This window comes from Porites lutea, chromosome 2 (genome assembly GCF_958299795.1).
Source record: "Porites lutea chromosome 2, jaPorLute2.1, whole genome shotgun sequence".
Classification (NCBI taxonomy): Eukaryota; Metazoa; Cnidaria; class Anthozoa; order Scleractinia; family Poritidae; genus Porites; species Porites lutea.
In genome coordinates this window covers 20,474,142-20,491,720 of record NC_133202.1, presented here as the reverse complement: position 1 = coordinate 20,491,720, position 17,579 = coordinate 20,474,142, and the positions used below count along the sequence as shown (strand labels likewise).

At 40.4% G+C, this 17,579-nt stretch overlaps 2 protein-coding genes and 2 long non-coding RNA genes across 4 annotated transcripts in view; 1 reads left to right on the top strand and 3 right to left on the bottom strand.

Annotated features, from left to right (window-relative positions):
- Positions 1-2,187: 2,187 nt before the first annotated feature.
- Positions 2,188-6,031, bottom strand: LOC140925783 (uncharacterized). The gene is made up of 2 exons (XM_073375660.1): positions 3,210-6,031; positions 2,188-2,957 (listed from the first exon to the last, which is right to left on the bottom strand). Exons 1-2 carry the CDS (start codon positions 6,029-6,031, stop codon positions 2,216-2,218), a joined length of 3,564 nt encoding a protein of 1,187 aa, XP_073231761.1. The 3' UTR covers positions 2,188-2,215.
- Positions 6,032-6,349: 318 nt separating this feature from the next.
- On the bottom strand, positions 6,350-7,524 carry LOC140927270 (uncharacterized). Its single transcript, XR_012164555.1, has 3 exons — positions 7,384-7,524; positions 7,221-7,292; positions 6,350-6,447 (listed from the first exon to the last, which is right to left on the bottom strand). It is a non-coding gene; the product is annotated as an uncharacterized lncRNA (long non-coding RNA).
- Positions 7,525-13,416: 5,892 nt separating this feature from the next.
- Positions 13,417-14,687, top strand: LOC140926721 (uncharacterized). Its single transcript, XR_012164463.1, has 3 exons — positions 13,417-13,460; positions 13,633-13,672; positions 14,536-14,687. It is a non-coding gene; the product is annotated as an uncharacterized lncRNA (long non-coding RNA).
- A 951-nt stretch (positions 14,688-15,638) lies between these two features.
- The window catches only part of LOC140926720 (uncharacterized), a 2,103-nt gene continuing 162 nt past the window's right edge, over positions 15,639-17,579 (bottom strand). The window contains exons 1-2 of the mRNA XM_073376428.1: positions 17,078-17,579; positions 15,639-16,661 (exon numbers count right to left, since the gene is read on the bottom strand). The exon at positions 17,078-17,579 is cut by the window's right edge and continues 162 nt beyond it. Of these exons, the coding sequence (XP_073232529.1) occupies positions 16,249-16,661; positions 17,078-17,579 (915 nt within the window). The 3' untranslated portion in view covers positions 15,639-16,248. The remainder of the gene's footprint in view (positions 16,662-17,077) is intronic.

Below are 17,579 nucleotides of genomic sequence, written 5' to 3'. Positions count from 1 at the left end.
CCTTAGTGGCTGGAGGGAAAGCGGCAGCCATGGGTGGACTCGGCGCTGCGGCCAATTATGGGACCATGAAAGCTTTACATGCCTTATCCAAACAGAAGTATAAAAGAAAACGCAGACCCCAAAGGAAGACTAAAGCACGATGACGGGACGTATGACACGACAAGGAGCCTTTTTAAAAGATGTCTTAAAGGAAGCCAACCAAAACAGACGTCAACAAAAACTTCGCTATGCCAATGCAGATCAAATTAATGCTGTGAGTGAATTAGTCATGAATACCTTGCGTGGGGTGATTCGTCCTGGCAGAAAAACTGTGCCCAAATTAAAACCCTACAGCAAACAGCTTCGCCTGATTGCCAGTCCCCGTCAGAGTATAAAAAGAAGACGTCACCTCATGATTCATCAATTGGGCGCAGGTGTTTGGAGTGAGTTAAAACGTTGCTATCATTGTGCTAAGACACGCTACCGCTATTAAGATGAAACAAGTCCTGTTCCAGCGACTGCTATGTGTGCTAGAAGGGTTGATGACGTTGGTCACCCTGTTGAAAAACCTTCATCAACGCATGAAAGAAAAATATCCCAAGAGGTGGGGGTCCAAAAACGTATAAGTATGCCCCTGGGACTTTGATGTTCATTCATTGCTGACCATGGATGGTATTAGTAGCACGCCCGTGGAAAACTCTGTTCAATTTTTACGGCTAAGGGATAAATACAAGTCAGACCTCTTAGATGATAGTCGTCTGACTAAAGTAGCGGGTTTAGCGGCCCAACAAGAACTGTTGCTAGAAAGTCCTGCCCCCGATACCTGGAAAGAACCCCGTTTGAAATCCGTGAACCGACAGTTACGACAATGGACCACGAAAATTCGTCAGCCTGGGGGTGTACGCACTATAGGGCGTGATGATGACGACACGTATGATGACGATGCCAATAATTTAGCGGTGGGTCCCATGCAACAATTTATGAGTAACATTGCTAAAATCCAAAAGGGTATAAAAAGGAAAGCCACGACCCCTAACGTACCACAAACACCCGTGACACCGGCTATTAAACAGTCGCCCAAGACTCCGGAAAGCAGAAAAAAACCCAAGTTTTCCTTTAAAACTGGATCGAAAGGAAAGCGTTTGTTACCGAAGACACCTAAAAGGAAAAAGTCTGCTTCGTCTACCTTCAAGACTCCTGAAAAGTCTTTGGAAGAATTAGCCACAGAATTACCCTTTTCAGACCAGTTAGGCGAATCGCCTTGGAAAACGCCGGGTGAATTAGCCAGAGACAGTCTCAGAGCCATAAGAAGACGTACACGCAAATCCCAGAGTGAGGAACGAAAAAAAGAAGGTTTAAAACAAACTGTGCTGAAAAAGGCCGCCGAAAAAGCTTTGAAAACGTTAGCCCCAGCCCCTGGGTGGAAACCCTTCGGTACTCCGACTAGACGCAAACTCGATGGCAAAGACTGGTAAACGGAAACGTTCAAGACCCCGTAGAAGGAGACAGCGAGGGGGGAAATTTGATTTTCAAAAAGCCATTGAGAAAACAGGCATGGAGTTTCACATTCCTGGTGGCTATAATTATGCTGGCCCTGGCACGAAACTAGCCAAACGTTTGAAACGCGGGGACAAGCCAAAAAACAGATTAGACCGAATAGCCATGGATCATGACATCGCCTATAGCAAAGCCAAGAATTTGCAAGATAAATGGAAAGCGGATGACGTCATGATCAAAGCCATTGATCGTTTACCCGGAAAAAAGACCATGACCGAGAAAGTCGTCAAGAAAATCATGCAAGCCAAGAAAAAACTCAAATTGTAATCTGCGTGTGTGTGTGTGTTTTTTTTATTATTATTTTTATTTTTTTTATTTTTTTATTTCAATAAACAAAGAGTGTGCACACATTGTCTCTGTCTCGTGTTAATATTGTCTAAACTGTAACATGAGCACACATTAACTTTCCGATTGAAACTTGACCAGACTGCCATCCAATTCTTTGACGGTAATTTCAATGTCTTCTCAGTGGGGGGTCCATTTTGGGTGTCCACCCTCTATTTATACCCAGACCCAACAACAACAATAACATCACACAGAGATTGTATCTCGAACTTAGTTTATTTCTACATCAAACCTCCCTGTCGATTTAATGTTACAACACATCAACAATAGCGCCCAAAAACAAAAGCCAAACACACTTAGCCTATGTACAATGCTTCAAAAAGAAAACCTCTATTTACAGCTCTGATAGCATGTCGACCTCGCTTTGAATGCGAGCGTATCCATAAGGGTAGGACTTACGAGTGGCCCTATCGACAACTCGTTTATCGAACACTAACCCGTACTTTTTCTCCCTTTCAATCAATCGAATTCTCTTGTTGGTTTGGTCACGGTCAAAGAACTTCTTATCGACCAACGTGATATTTCTCCTTTCCTCTTGAGGGTCATCTAACTCTTTTAAAATGTTATCACGTAAAGCATAAAAATTCAAAAGCAACTTATTTCTGTAGTTCAGAGAAAAACCTCTTACTTTACATTCAACTTTCCCTCCCCTGGTTTCATACCCATAATTTTTCGCCCCTCCACTCGCAAATTCTATGATGGGATCTCCGTCAGTTTCGTCAGTAAAATCTCCTAAAAAAACACCTAGGGGAATTTCTACCTGCCCGGGGCGCCATTTGTAAATAACAGAATCCGTGTCATAATAAAGGACACGTTCCTGAAGAGTTTCTAATGCTGAGTAAAGTTTAAGCCGCGCATGCGCGGTGGTGTAAATTGCTATAAATATATTGGTTTTCACATTTTGTTCCACTTCTTCTTCTGCCCTTGTGGTGACGACCTCTAAAACATCCTCCGAGCAGATTCGGATGTTACTGATATGGAAGGAGGGGTCATTCAGCAGAGCATAGAGGGCATGGGCACTTCTGATGACATGAGTCTGTGGCTTGTTGCTTCTTTCTCCGAATTTGCCCCAGAAGCTAGAAAAATAGAGAGACAAAGAGAAAAACAACAACAACAACAAAACAAATCAATGGGGGTTCTTAACTTGCAGACTTTGTCTGCATTTTACGTGGTTAACATGCAGACTTTGTCTGCAACTTATCCATACATTTCCTTCTAATTTTGTGTCCAACGGTTGTCTACTGTTTTCTTCCAAAGGGTGTTTCTTAAATGCAGCCTTTGTCTGCACTTTAAGTTAATTACTTGCAGTGTTTTTAACCACTTATTACCTGTTCAACATCATCTTGGCGACTTGTCTCCTTCCTGGATTTTTCGCCACATGCTCCAACTGAATCCCCTCTTTCTCGTAGTAATCGCGAATGTAGGCTTGCTTCTCTTCTCGGCTCCTGCACTCGTCAGGCCATCCCGCCGATTCTTGCTTGATCTTAAGCCAAGTGTTTACGTAATCCGCGAAGAGCCCCACCCTTCTATCCTCTTCGCGGAAATGAAACACTTCGTGAATCTTTAGGATGCGATACCCTAACTCGACAGCTTTCTGTAATTCTATTGTAGCCCAGGTTCCTCTCAGGGTTCTCTCTTGATCCGTGTGACAACAGATGTTGGTTCGCTCTAGCCACGGTTTTTCTTGTTCCTCTTTCACACAAGCAGCACAGAGAGGGAAGGTCAACTTGCCACCAGCTCTGTAGGGGAGGACAGGGTGGAACAGAAACTCGGGGGCCAAGATGTCCACTTTGGCGACGCCAAAATAGTGGTGAATATCTTGATCCCTAGGATTCGTATAGATGAGGGGGAACCTGACGGGGTACTCCATATACTTGTTGACCCATGGGTAAAGTGACGTCACATCTGCATATTTAATGAGATCGGGGTCTTCGACTTTACAATGCAATGCGACTGCACCTGTTCTTCCTCCATAGAAGGCGTCACGTGGATTGAGGGGAGGGACCATTTCCAACTCTTGGAGAAAAGCTTGTAACTCTGGGTCGGTTTTCTTTTCTGTCTTGAAGACACATTCCCACTTTTCCACGACCGTATACCCCGCTTGGCGCAGCAGGGCAGCTTTTTTCAGGGTAGCATCGTAGACTTCATTGACGGAGCGGTCTTGGTGGGAGTTTCTTTTCACATCTCTGTAGTGCTTGAAACAATGGGGACAACCGTGGTACCAGCATCCATAAAACTCAAATACAGTGTTGGTTTCTTCATCAAAACCGTCTACATAGTAGCTTTCTGCTGCTGTGAGGACTTGTACTTCCCCTCCGTTACGCACGTGGCGGACACGCCCCATACCTCCTCTCTGGTGGTCCTGGAAGTATAGCCATTCCAGAGCGATGTTACTTTGGTTAATGTGGTTTCCATGCCATCCACCTAGAGGCTCGAGGGCGATGAGGTCTTCTTCCAGTTTTTCCTTGCGCCAGAAGTAGTTGCACGCTGAGGCGATGGTCACGGATTGAATCAGGGGGTTAAAGCCAGTGATATCTTTAAATTCTCTCACGAATTTAAGGCAACCTTCTTTGAGAAGTTTCACGTCACTTTCACAGTAGGCTAATAACTCCTCTTGAAAATTGAAGGTGGCGTTACTCTCTACTTTCTGCTGGTACCACGTCATAAACTCTTTTCTTTTCTTATCATTCATCCCATCTGGGTCGTACTCTACCATTGGGGGGTAACTTCCTGAATAATTCAAATTTTCTTGGCGATTGAAGGCATGCGGGAAGAACCCCTTGTGAAGCTCTGTTAGATTGAAGGTGGATGAAAATCTTTCCAAGGGCATGGCAAAGAAATTCAAGCTATCTTTAAAAATCAGGTTTCCACATTCAAAGTATAAAATTTTTGCCCCCTGGGTCAACGGATTCTCCACAGCACGACCTTGATCATAGAGTGCTTCTAGAACAAAGTTACCATCAAATCCACGAAGATTATGAAAGAACGTAATGACTTTTCGAGACCTCTCATCATCTTCTACTTCCGTCATGGCGTCACAGGCTTCTAAGAATTCTTCAATGGTTCTTGCATGATGAATCTCCTCATCCTCTTCACTTGACCAGCAGATAAGGTTCGGTTGAAAGACGCGATCCTCGGAGATTGCACATTCTATATCTGCAAAGTTCAAGACAGGAGGGGGTGGGGGCCCTCTCTCGTCATCGTCGTCATCATCATCATCAAATTGAAAATACATGGGGTCATCAAAGAAGTCATCCTGTTGCTGTGGAGGGGCTTCTTTAATGGGCTGAATGTAGCAACGGTGAGCGACATGCGTAAATTCCCCACAGTTTCTACATGTTGCATGGTAGCATTTGTGAGGGTTTTTGGGATTGACTTGATATTCAGCGCAGCAGAGTGGACATTTCTTCCATCTGTCACAAATACTTTCGTCTCCTTTTTTCTCTCCTTTGGTTTTGTGCGCTTGAAAACAATCTTGCCCATAAAACATACAATTGCAGTCAGGGCAATGAACGGTGGGCTTAACCCAGGTGGCAAAGTTTGGACAGGTTTTATTTTGACGGCAACAGGCCGAGCAATTTTGACCAAAGCAATTATGGTGACGCGAATTTTCTACATCATAGCCTCTATCACAATGGCGGCAATAATAGGATCTGTTCATGAGGGCAGGAATACTTGTTAATCCATCATAGTGCCCATTATACTTGACGAGACCAATCACATGGGGTGCTTCATTATAGGTGGGGTCTTTGAAGACGACTAAACATTTTGAGGGTTCAACCACGATGAGTTGGTAACCCTGTGGTCCTAGATACTCTTGGAATTTTTCTAATTCTTCAAACCCACAGGGGCCTTCGGGAACACCCGCTTCTCGATGCAACAATTTGGCCAATCGTTTTTGAATGGGTCTTCCCTTCCTTAGATTCTGATACTGGGAGCCATTGTCCACCCTCTCTTTCATTGTCATAATTGCCCGGGCGAGACAAAGTTTGTCTTTATTTTTGATGGTCACAACACACCTCTTTTTCTTGACCAATTTCTCCCACGCATGGCGGCCAGGATTGGCTTTTTTACCCCCGTTCTTTCCTCCACGACCTAACCGCTTCACAAAGGTGAGTTCGACATAAAAGCCATCTCGTTGGGGGTCCATGACTTGAGCTGAATTCAATTTTTTGGCTAAATCTTCCAGCCAAGCGCGGGTGTAAACCCCATTAGACAACCATTCTTCTAAAGGGACATCTCGGGCAGATTGTGACCAGACATGAGTGAATGAGTTTGAATGGACAGCGACTAGCAAAGAATAATCCTGGACGTTGAAACCCTCGTTTTCCACCACCCGCTGCAACCCCTGAATTACAGCTTCGCTGATGGATTCCCCTAGTTGTTCATCTTGCGCATCTCGCAATTGTTGTAAAGTAAGCCTATATTTCTTTTGGTCTACAATGCCACGAAACGATCTATTTCTTCTCACTGGTGTAAATTCTGCTCGGAAAAGTGGATTCCCTCCATGTTGCTCGAAGCGGCGAAAGGCAGACAACAGACCCTCATCATCTTCGTTCATTAAGGCTGTAAAACATGAAAACGAAACGCCTGCATCAACGCTTGATTGTTTTTGCTAATTAAGTCTACATTTTGTTCTTTACACTTCGAAACGCTTGAATTGCCATTATTTTTCTGTGTTTTACTTGAAATGTACCATTCCGCTATGCAACACTCAGTTTGCGGTTATAATTTAACAATGTTTTTACTAATTAAGTCTACATTTTGTTCTTTACGCTTCGAAACGCTTGAATTGCCGTTATTTTTCTGTGTTTTACTTGAAATGTACCATTCCGCTATGCAACACTCAGTTTGCGGTTATAATTTAACAATGTTTTTGCTAATTAAGTCTACATTTTGTTCTTTACACTTCGAAACGCTTGAATTGCCATTATTTTTCTGTGTTTTACTTGAAATGTACCATTCCGCTATGCAACACTCAGTTTGCGGTTATAATTTAACAATGTTTTTGCTAATTAAGTCTACATTTTGTTCTTTACACTTCGAAACGCTTGAATTGCCATTATTTTTCTGTGTTTTACTTGAAATGTACCATTCCGCTATGCAACACTCAGTTTGCGGTTATAATTTAAAAACCTACACTTTTACAGTTTGCTCACCGTTAACCCTAGTTGGAAGTTATGCTTCGCTCTGTAAAAATAATATTCTGCATTCACTTTGTTTACGCATCCCTACACACAGTTCGCAGTTAAAATTCTGTATTTTACTTACACTTTCGCCTACATTACTTTTCATTGACGCTTTGTTAATAATACACCTAACATTATTAAAAAATGTACCTTCAATGTCGGCATCGATTGCTTCTATTGAGGTTGGCTCTTGAACACCTTCCCCGTTGTAGTTGATGAGCTCTATAAATTAATACGACAGCATTAAAGCACTCCCGTTTCTGCTTCGTTTTAAACACTTTGTTTGACGCAACGGGTAATTAAGCAATCTTACCTTCATTTGATAAATCTTGGTTCATTTTCAAGCAATAACTTGGCTGAATTAGAACTTACACTTTGACAATGCTGACTCGTTGTGATCGCTAATTGCTCAAGACTTTAAGACACTTGGCAGTGAATGAACGATTGTGGGCAAATTGTCGTTCCTTTATAATCGCTGAAACAAAAGGCAGTATTGGCCCTTGAGTTGTTTTAGGCTTCAATTGCGTACAAACTCTCTGAAGCGTATTGTACACGTGTATTAAATAATTTTGTTACTGAGGTAGGCTTTTTCCATTAACGTACGAACTCATTGTTACCAAGATTGCTGACGCAATTACTATTTCACCTTCGTTCTGCCGGCAAGCAAATTGCTTATTTCTAAAAACGCGAGACATTACTTTCGCTGAGCTAGCGAAATGAACTTAATTTTCACGCTTTGTTTTCGGGGATTAGTCGTCTCATCTTACTTACGTCAATGACTAATACTCCCTCTTTTTTGTCTGCACGCAATGATCTTTTCGGTTTTTTTTTTTTTTTCGCTTTCCCTGGTACGTGATGTTAAGTCTGATTTACTATTTCCCTTCCTAATTGAAACGGGGGACATTACTTTCGCTGAGCTAGCGAAATGAACTTAATTTTCACGCTTTGTTTTCGGGGATTAGTCGTCTCATCTTACTTACGTCAATGACTAATACTCCCTCTTTTTTGTCTGCACGCAATGATCTTTTCGGTTTTTTTTTTTTTTTTTTTTCGCTTTCCCTGGTACGTGATGTTAAGTCTGATTTACTATTTCCCTTCCTAATTGAAACGGGGGACATTACTTTCGCTGAGCTAGCGAAATGAACTTAATTTTCACGCTTTGTTTTTGGGGATTAGTCGCCTCATCTTACTTACGTCAATGATTAATACTCCCTCTTTTTGTCTGCACACAATGATCTTTTCGCTTTTCCTGGTACGTTAAGTCTGATTTTCTTTTTCCCTTCCTAATTTGATATTTCCCAGTTTATTATGAAGACAGTTACTTTTACACTCTTTCAAAACTCTTTATTAAAATACCTATTACAAGCGGGACTTGTGGTGGAAGCTAAACTTCCCCGCCCATTTCAATCCATTCTTCAAATAAAGTTACATACAATGCAAAACAATTTTCATGCGCTTTTCGTCTATATTCGGCTGTTGCCCTTAAATATTTCCAGTAGTTCAGATCAATATAGTCATCAATCATTAGTCTTGAAGTTAAAATCCTTAAACAGTGGGCGCACAGTTCGTCAGTACTTGTATTAACCCATTGGGTGTGAAAACAAAAAGCTCTTTCTCCGATTTCCTCTATTGTGCTTCTGGAAATACAAAGGGGTACCTTTCGATTAATGATGCATACACTCTACAAAATTTGACATAGGCTGCAAACAGGTCAAAGTCTTCTGACCGAGTCCTAAATAGAAGCCAGTCTTCAATACAGATTCCAAATAGTCCAATTCTTAGGTTGCAACTAGTACATGACTCCCCCGAATATACCCACAAGGTCACGGGGCAACGGGGTAACACTCTCAGTTCCACAAGTGTTGGTCTACAAAATAAACAACACACCATTCGTTTACCGTCCTATTCTTTCAATAATCTATGGTCCTTTATACCATTTCAAAAGGGTCTCACGTTCCCGATTTGTGTCTACCTCTTCGTATTTCCACGTCAAAATTAAACCATCTAGTGTTAGAACAAACTCAAATATTCTTTCACAATGACTACATATATTTTTGTTAAAATTCAGCCATTTTGTGAATGGACAATACTTCATCTTTTTCCATCTTCTTATTGTTTGCATAACACTTCTACAATAAACAACAAAATGACACGTTTTCACAATGACAGTAACAGAATTTTATGCACGGTGTCCACTCTAGGTCTCTGACAAAAGGTAGCAGTGCCAGGGTTTCTCTAAATGAAATTCAAAAACCAGACAGTAAATGAGGGCCTCCACTCGAAATCTGTGACCAGTCGAATGAGGTCAAGCGACGATCTACATACAAATACATAATTAGTTTTTAACATTGACCTAAACGACAGCTACTAATTACTGAAACACTCTACCGATTTAACTATCTGCCATTGCACGGGTATTAAATGCAATTAACGCATACGCGGGCCAATGTCTGTTTTAATTTCCATTGCTGTACGCTCGGTTCATAAAACGTACAAACAGTGCTACGGGTCACATTCCGTTTTGGTTTCCAGCTCGGTATACTTTTACAATGTGTAACGTTAGTCTAAATTAATGGAGAAAGTTGGCAAAATAAATTTTCATGGATAACGTCCAGTCAAGATCTCTTAATGTCCTTATGTCCATAAGCGTCTCTCTAAACAAAGAACAATCCACGCCTTTAGCTAACTTCGCTGTAGCCACCACACGTGGCTGGGATACAAGGGCAGGGTCCAGTTTAAGTCTTCTAACACATGCAATTCAATAAGTACGTACCGAAAACGAACTTTGTGTTCCTCTCTGAACCTGTCAATGCTTTCATTGAATTCCCTTTGTTCCAGCGCTATACGTACTGTATGCCATGGCGGCAAAAACTTTCTGGCTTGCTCCCCCGGGTGTGGCACAGCTTTCAGACTAAGTTCTTGAAGGGACATCATTTTCGATCATGAAACAAGGTACAACGGTAAAGCGAAATGAGACTTATTTCATGCGTCTTTTCTTTTTCCTAACTGTTGGCTTTTCTTTCATTGGTGCTTTTTGGATTCCCCTGCGACTTTTTCCAACTTTATTGGTTTAGCCTATTCCCTTGTGTTTTTCACACACCTAGCGTTTGCTAAAGCACATGGCAAGACACTCTCTGTTGTGCTGTTTTTGGTAACGAAGCAATGAATTACAAGGGCTTAGTGGATCCCAAAAACAAGCCGTTCGGCAATGTGCTACCTTTCGAGGTTCAAGTTCTCATTATGTTCTGGAGACATTGCTTTATGACCAATGACGAAAGGAAAAAGATGAATGCGGAATTTACCCGCCTTCCCCGTTGCCTTGAGACAAACATTCCAATGTTCGTGGCATTTTCATTTTCCACTGGTTACAAAAGTTTTTCGTCTGCATTGGAACGAAAACCATATCCTCACTCTTACGGTTGTCCGCACTGTTTCAGACGGAACACACAACAAGTGTCGGTAAGTATATTCATCAATTTCCCTTCAGTTTTATTTCATGTTTACCACTAAGATTTTTTTTTTCTTTTTCTTGTAGATTGATATGATTGTCGCTATAGGCAACGACGATAAACTCTATGATGCAACTTTGGCCCATATTTTGGACTTATTTAGACGGGAGCATCCAGAGATTCAGCTGTTTGAACTGCCTGTACACGGCAAGAGGCCAAGTCAGAGGATTATGAATGTGTTGGAGTTTTTGTTGGATTATTTAAATGACAGATATTCTCGTGTACCAGCTACCATTTCCTTTATTTTGTAATTTTGTGATTGACATTTTTAAACATGTAATTTTGCGTTTGATATTTTTACACATTACATATTCTTATTCCTTTCACTGCATATTGCATCATATGTTTTACTGACTACTCTTTCCGACCCCTTCCATTGATCACCCAAGCTTCGTTTTAGCTTCTTTTAGTTTTCTAACTGTTGGCTTTTCTTTCATTGGTTAATTTCGATTCCCCAGCGACTTTTTTAGTCTCGATTGGTTTAGCCTATTCCCTTGTGTTTTTCACACACCTAGTATTTGCATAGAGCACATGGCAAGACACTTCTGTTGTGCTGTGTTTTGATAACGAAGCAATGAACTACAAGGGATTAGTAGACCCCAAAAACAAGCCTTTCGGCAACGTGCTACCTTTCGAGGTTCAAGTTCTCATCATGTTCTGGAGACATTGTTTTATGACCAATGACGAAAGGAAAAAGATGAATGCGGAATTTACCCGCCTTCCCCGTTGCCTTAGAACAGGCATTCCAATGTTCGTGGCATTTTCATTTTCCACTGGTTACAAACGTTTTTCGTCTGCATTGGAACGAAAACCATATCCTCACTCTTTCGGTTGTCTGCACTGTTTTAGACGAAAAAACAAGCAATACTCGGTACGTTTGAACGTTTATTTTATTTTGCAATTCATTTGCCCTTTGTTTTCGGGGATTAGTGGTAATCTCATTTACGTCAATGACTATTTCACAATCTTTTACCTTCAAGCAATATTTATTAAACACACTTTTTCTTCTAGATTGATATGGTTGTGACAGAGAACAAGGATGAAAAGACATTCAACGATGCTCGAATCGCACTCATTTTAGATTTACTGCGCGCCTATTACGGTCCTTCGATCCCATTGTACCGATATCCAGTTAATAGAAGGCAGGGCAATCCCGTCATTCTCGATTTATTGGTAAATGGATGTCTTCTTGACTGGCTGATCGAGTGTTATTCCAATATCTCTGACTTTTCTCTGACTTTATAATACTTGTAATTTGATTAAACACATTTATTCACAACGTTTTTCGTTACTGCGCCTGCGTTCTCCCTTGTGCATGCTGTGTCTCTCCTTCTTGCCTCATGACATCATCCCTCGTTAACATAATTGCGACCCCGTTCCGAAGGGACCCGAGCCCTCTCCGATTGCTTCCGACGATGACCCGAGCCTCGTTCTAAGATATTTCCGATTTCCTTTCGATTACCCCTCTCCACCAATCAGAAGGCTGCTAGAACAATGGGGACCCAACAGACTACCAATGCTGCTAGCCGCATCTGAGCGCGCTGAGAAAAATCCATTGAAAATAAGATTTCGAAAAGATATTGTTGAGTCATACAAACCTATTGTTTGGGCTGAGCCCCGACCAATTTCCATATTGCAGAATGTCAGTCATTTGTCAAATAACCACTTATTTTTACCTCACATGCTCCTTTGCGATCTGGGTGTGTACACTTGAGTCGCGACAACCTTAGATGAAATAGCTGTATAAAGCTAATTCAGAAAAGGTTGTTGTTAACATAGTTTTTTGGACTATGCTAGGAACTCACAGTTAAGAAATTTGCGGTAGCCTTGTACACGCCTAACAGGTAACTTGAATAGTAGATAAACCTCAACTTTAATTAAGTAGTTTAGTTTTACGCGAGATCTGAATTGGACATGTTCCATGTGATTTACTGCTTACCTGTTAAACTGTTTCATGGTTATCCCGATCAAGGAAAATTAAGAAAACTCGCCATAGAAGTTTAAGATCAATGTTATAATATTGTCAATCATTTTAGTTTTGTTAGTTTTATATTAATTTCATGAGTTTTGGATATTGACGATCAGTGACCCCATGGCATAAATGACTGTTAAAAGTTTCTATAATATCAGTTACTCCTGCTTCGCTCGTTTTAATTGTTTTGTTTATTACCAATTTATTTAGTTAATTAGAATACATTGTACATTTAATTTCAGATCGAATAAATATATTATCAGTTATACGATTGCAAGTATTCTTTGGTAGTGGATCGTCTTAGTTCCCTTACGAAACATCATTCGATTTCTGGCTAACCAAGATAAGTAACAAATTCAAGACAATAAACAATGGCTGAGACACAAGAAAACACTATCAAACAGGCCAAGATAAAACGGAGAAACTGCAAGGGTGCACTAACCCGTCAAGAAAAAGTTGTTTGTCATAAATTATCTGCAAATTGGCCAGGGAAGAAATTAGAAAGGAACTGAAAAAATATGAACTGGCATTCGAAGATTTATCATCAAAACACGAGGAATTTTTAATGCTACTTGAAGACGATGAGCAATTCGAGCACGAAAAAGCATGGATGGAGGAATGTCAGGAGATTTACCTAAAGCTTTCAATGGACACAGAAAATTTCTTAAAGGAACAATTAGTGTTAAGTCAAAACTCACAGGACAAAAGCATTGCCGAAACTTCTGTCACTGTCAGCCCACCGGAAGAAACAATAGAGAGTTTAAGCAACTCACGACGACGCCGCTGAAGTTGTCGACCGGAAGTAAAAATGCACTATTGGCGTCTACTGCGCATGCGAAAGACTAGACTTGAGTCGTCGTTCAGCAGTGGACGACTGGCGACGCGTGTTTTAGAAGTCGTCTTCGGTAGGTGAGTATTTATTCACTTTTTTTGCCTTTTGTCGAACATGCCGTGGAAGCACAATCACATTTCAGTGTTTCTGATGATTTTTTGAAATCAAAGATATCTTTCTGACAGTATTTGACAAAATTGGAGCTTTTTACTCATTGAAGAACGTTCTCCTCTTTTATAGACTTTATAGTCATGGCGTCTCCTGAAATCACGACCGCTGAAAAAGCAACGTAAGTAAGCACCTTCTGTTGATTTTTATGTTCATATGGTCTCAGACCGAATATTGCAGGAAAAGCGATGTCCTCCAACGGAGCCGTGAACTAGGTTTTAGGTTGCTATGTAAGTTATGGCTTGGTTTAGTTTTGGCGGGCACAAGTAAGCTAATGTGTTTGCGTGCATGTGTGCTTGGTAAAACTGGACTACAAAACCACTCGAAAATGCAAGCTGTCAGCAGAGGATTGTTTAAAGTGCTATTAAAAGTTTATGAAAGACGGACTAACAGCTATCAGTAAGAGAGTTAAGTTTCTGGAATCATGGGTAGCAATGAGTTGCTGAAGTTAGGTTTGCTCCAGCTGGCTAATCATTTACAAGCATTAAATTCAATGGAGCACTATTTGTTAACTAAATTCGCACTCTTGAATGTTTTCAGACTCAAAGTCTTGAAAGAAAAATTATTGGCAATTCTCTAATACTTAGGTTTTCCAAGTGCTTGAAATTTTTGGAAATCTTGATCTCACTTAAAATCTAATTTTCATGTTCAGAAATTCCCTCTGCACTGTCTGCACATCATATAATTCAATTGTAAGGAAGAATTTATTTTTTTTCGCCTTTTTGGAACTAAGATTTGTTAGTGGAAGGTTTGTTCATTGCTTTGCTGGAAAGGGTGCAGTGTTATTGTCTCTTTATTGTTGTTTTTATTATTATAATTATTCTTATCATCATCATCATCATCATCATTATAATTATCATAATTATTATTGTTATTATCATTATTATCACTATTATTATCATCGTCATTAGTATTATCATATATTTTTTTCTTTGCAAGTAAGTTTGTTTATTACAGGCTATTTTTCTTCTCTTGTAATTATAGGAACTTACCTGCCTTTAAATGGACTAAAGAACATGATGTGCTCTTAGCCAGAGAGATGCTAACGGTTGAGCCATATAAATGTAAGAACAGAAGTCGTGAGAGTGGCCAGGCGTGGGATCTCATTGCAGCAAACCTAAATTCTGTCCATGCACAACGTTTCCGAGTGAGTCAAAAATGTGTAAGGGACAGGGCCAGGATCCAGCTAAAGAACTTTAAATTGAAAATAAGAGAAGAAGAAAAAGCTTCAGGAATCGAAGTAGAAGAACTCTCTGAATTAGACCTTGCCTTAGAAGAGATAATAGAAAAAGAAAAGGCTGCAAATGCACAGCTAGACCTTGAGGAATCAGTTAGAAAGAATGAATTGCAAGACAAGGCAAATGCAGAAGAAATGCGCCTTCAAGCTATGGAAAAACTTGGAGAGAGCAAGAAGCGCAAAGAAGCTTCAGGGCTAACAGCTGGAGATCAGAAGAAAAAGAAGGCAAGACGTAGTGGATCAGACACCCTTGACTTTATGAGAGAAAAAATGGAAAAAGACATGACAATGAAGCAAGAGGAAATGGCACAAAGACGGTCAGAGCAGCAAAAAATGCTAGAACAACAGAACAATGTGTTGAACCAGATGCAACTACAACAGGTTAATCAACGACAGCAGATGCAAGACGTTCTCAGCATTCATGCAACAAAGTCAACTGCAAAACCAAACTATGTTGGCCATTGTTGAAAAGTTTACTAAAAAAGACTGAGTCATAGGCAGCACTAACTAAAAAGATACCTTGTGCTCCACTATAGATATGTACTGACACCTTGTGCATTTTGAGTTCCTTGCACAAAAACTGTTACAGATTTTTACAAGTTATTAGTTGTGTTGTAAGGCATAAGACGATAATTCTTGTTACATAGCATGGGCTACAGATGATTGACACAATAAAGTGTAGTTGTTTTCTATGATGATTATTGACTCATAACAAATGACCAGTTTTGTACAGTTTGCTATTGTTTGGTTGTCATTTGTTGGACATTTTTGTGCAAGATATCAGTGGTATTGCCCAGGCAGGGGGGGGGGGGGATTTTTTCGGGGTGTGTTGATTCAAGTAAAGATTTGTTTTGATATTCAAAACAAACTGAAGATTTGTGGTAGTGCCTGCGTATCCTGGCTTCTTAATGTTTTATTAAATTTTTGGTGTTTTATCCTTTAATGCTTTCTGGAATTTTCAAGGTTTGCAAATTCGGCATGGGATAGTTTTTAGGGTTAGTTTTTGGACCAGGGATTTTTTCGGGTTCTGAGTTTTACCCTCATTCAACCATCCTTGTCACTTGACATCTGGAGTACCCCTCCCCCCCTGGATTGTATTGTTAGACATTTTTTGTGACTTGGAGGCAAGTATTCTTGTTATATTACAGAGGCAACAGATGATGTACAATAGAGTATAGTTGTTTTTTATCACATTTATTAGCTCATGACAAATGACCAGACCCAATTGTTCAAAAAGTAAATTGTGCTATCCACTGGATAATGCATTTCGATTCCCTAACAGCTATCAACTGGTGAAAAGTACTATCCAACTTTGGAACAACTGGGGGGCAGTTCTTTATAGTTTTGCTGTTGTTGTTATATTGTTTAGTACCAGCTTGTGATTTGTTGGACATTAAAGATTTTTTATTAAACCATACTTGACATTACAGGAATCCGTTTGATTGAAAATGTTGTCATGTTTAGGCAAAGTAATCCTCAAGGCTTGGTGGCTGAATATCAAAAAACTTTGATGTGCTATTGCCATACAGGCATGTGAGAGCATTGCGAAGGAGACCTGATACAATGTACATTTTGCCTACACTGCTTAAGCCAACCTTGAGATTTTTCTTAAAATCCATGAACTTAAAATAATTGATGATGTCATTAAAAAGCCATTCAACAGAAATTCTAACTTCACTCATAGACTTATTAAACTGCTGCATCTGAGGAATTAAGTAGGCATTCTTGAATGGGCCCTGCAAATGCACCCTTAATGGGTACGCAGGGTCCCCATAGACACACAGAGGCTGCCCAGTGGGTGATATTGCATTCCGCTGTAGTTCTCTTAGCAGGCCAGATTCTGTTAACATGCTTGCATCATGCTTCCTTCCTTCTTTACAGTGGTGATAAACATGAAAGACAAAAGGTTTTTACATCATAGATTATGCTTCTCTCAACAAAAAATTATCATGTGTGAACATTTGTGTTTGTGACTGTGAAAGGAGTAGTAGGCGTGTTCATAAAACCATAGGTGACTCGCTTGCTGGGTAGGTAATCACAAAACAGCACTCTAAACAATCTGTTACCTTTTACCCCCAGTGATTGCATTCTTAAAGGACTCTTATTCGCTAGTTTCTAACTGAAAATTAAAGTTGCCATTGAAAGCAAACCAAAATGGAGATGAAGATGCAGAAAGGGATGTATAGGTGGGACTTGCCAAAATTATCTGGTAAACACCTGAATCAAAATAACATCTAATTTACCTTCATATTCTCCCCTCCCTAAACTGTACATGTGATTATTTCTTACCAACTGGGCCATACATGTTAGCAATGAGGCCATTTGGCAGTGTAACTGATTGAAATTTGATGCCATGGATTCTTTTGTGGCCGTTGTACATCACTCTTTGTCGTTCACCAGGTTTAGAAATTGCTCTCACAGTCCCATCGATGAACCCGAAACAATTATCTAAGGCTGCTCCTTTGGCTGAAATCGCACCTGCATACATTTGTAAGGAAATGGGGTTCAAGATACCGTTATTCCAGTTGGTTATCTTGCGGTGGTGGGTATCGTATATGTAGTCTATAACTTTGTAGGTAATCATGCATAGGACAGGTACTGGTCTGGCGAAACGATAAATAAGATCTGAATATCTACAAGGGTAAGCCAGCCTTTTCAGGAGCAAGCAGAGTCCTTCAGTTCCAGTGAACACTGATCTCTGGTCGCACTTCAAGAGAGCAGGAATCTGTAGCACCTCTTCTAGTTGCAGAATATGTCGCTTCTCAAAGCGAAATTCTGCAATGCACTCAGC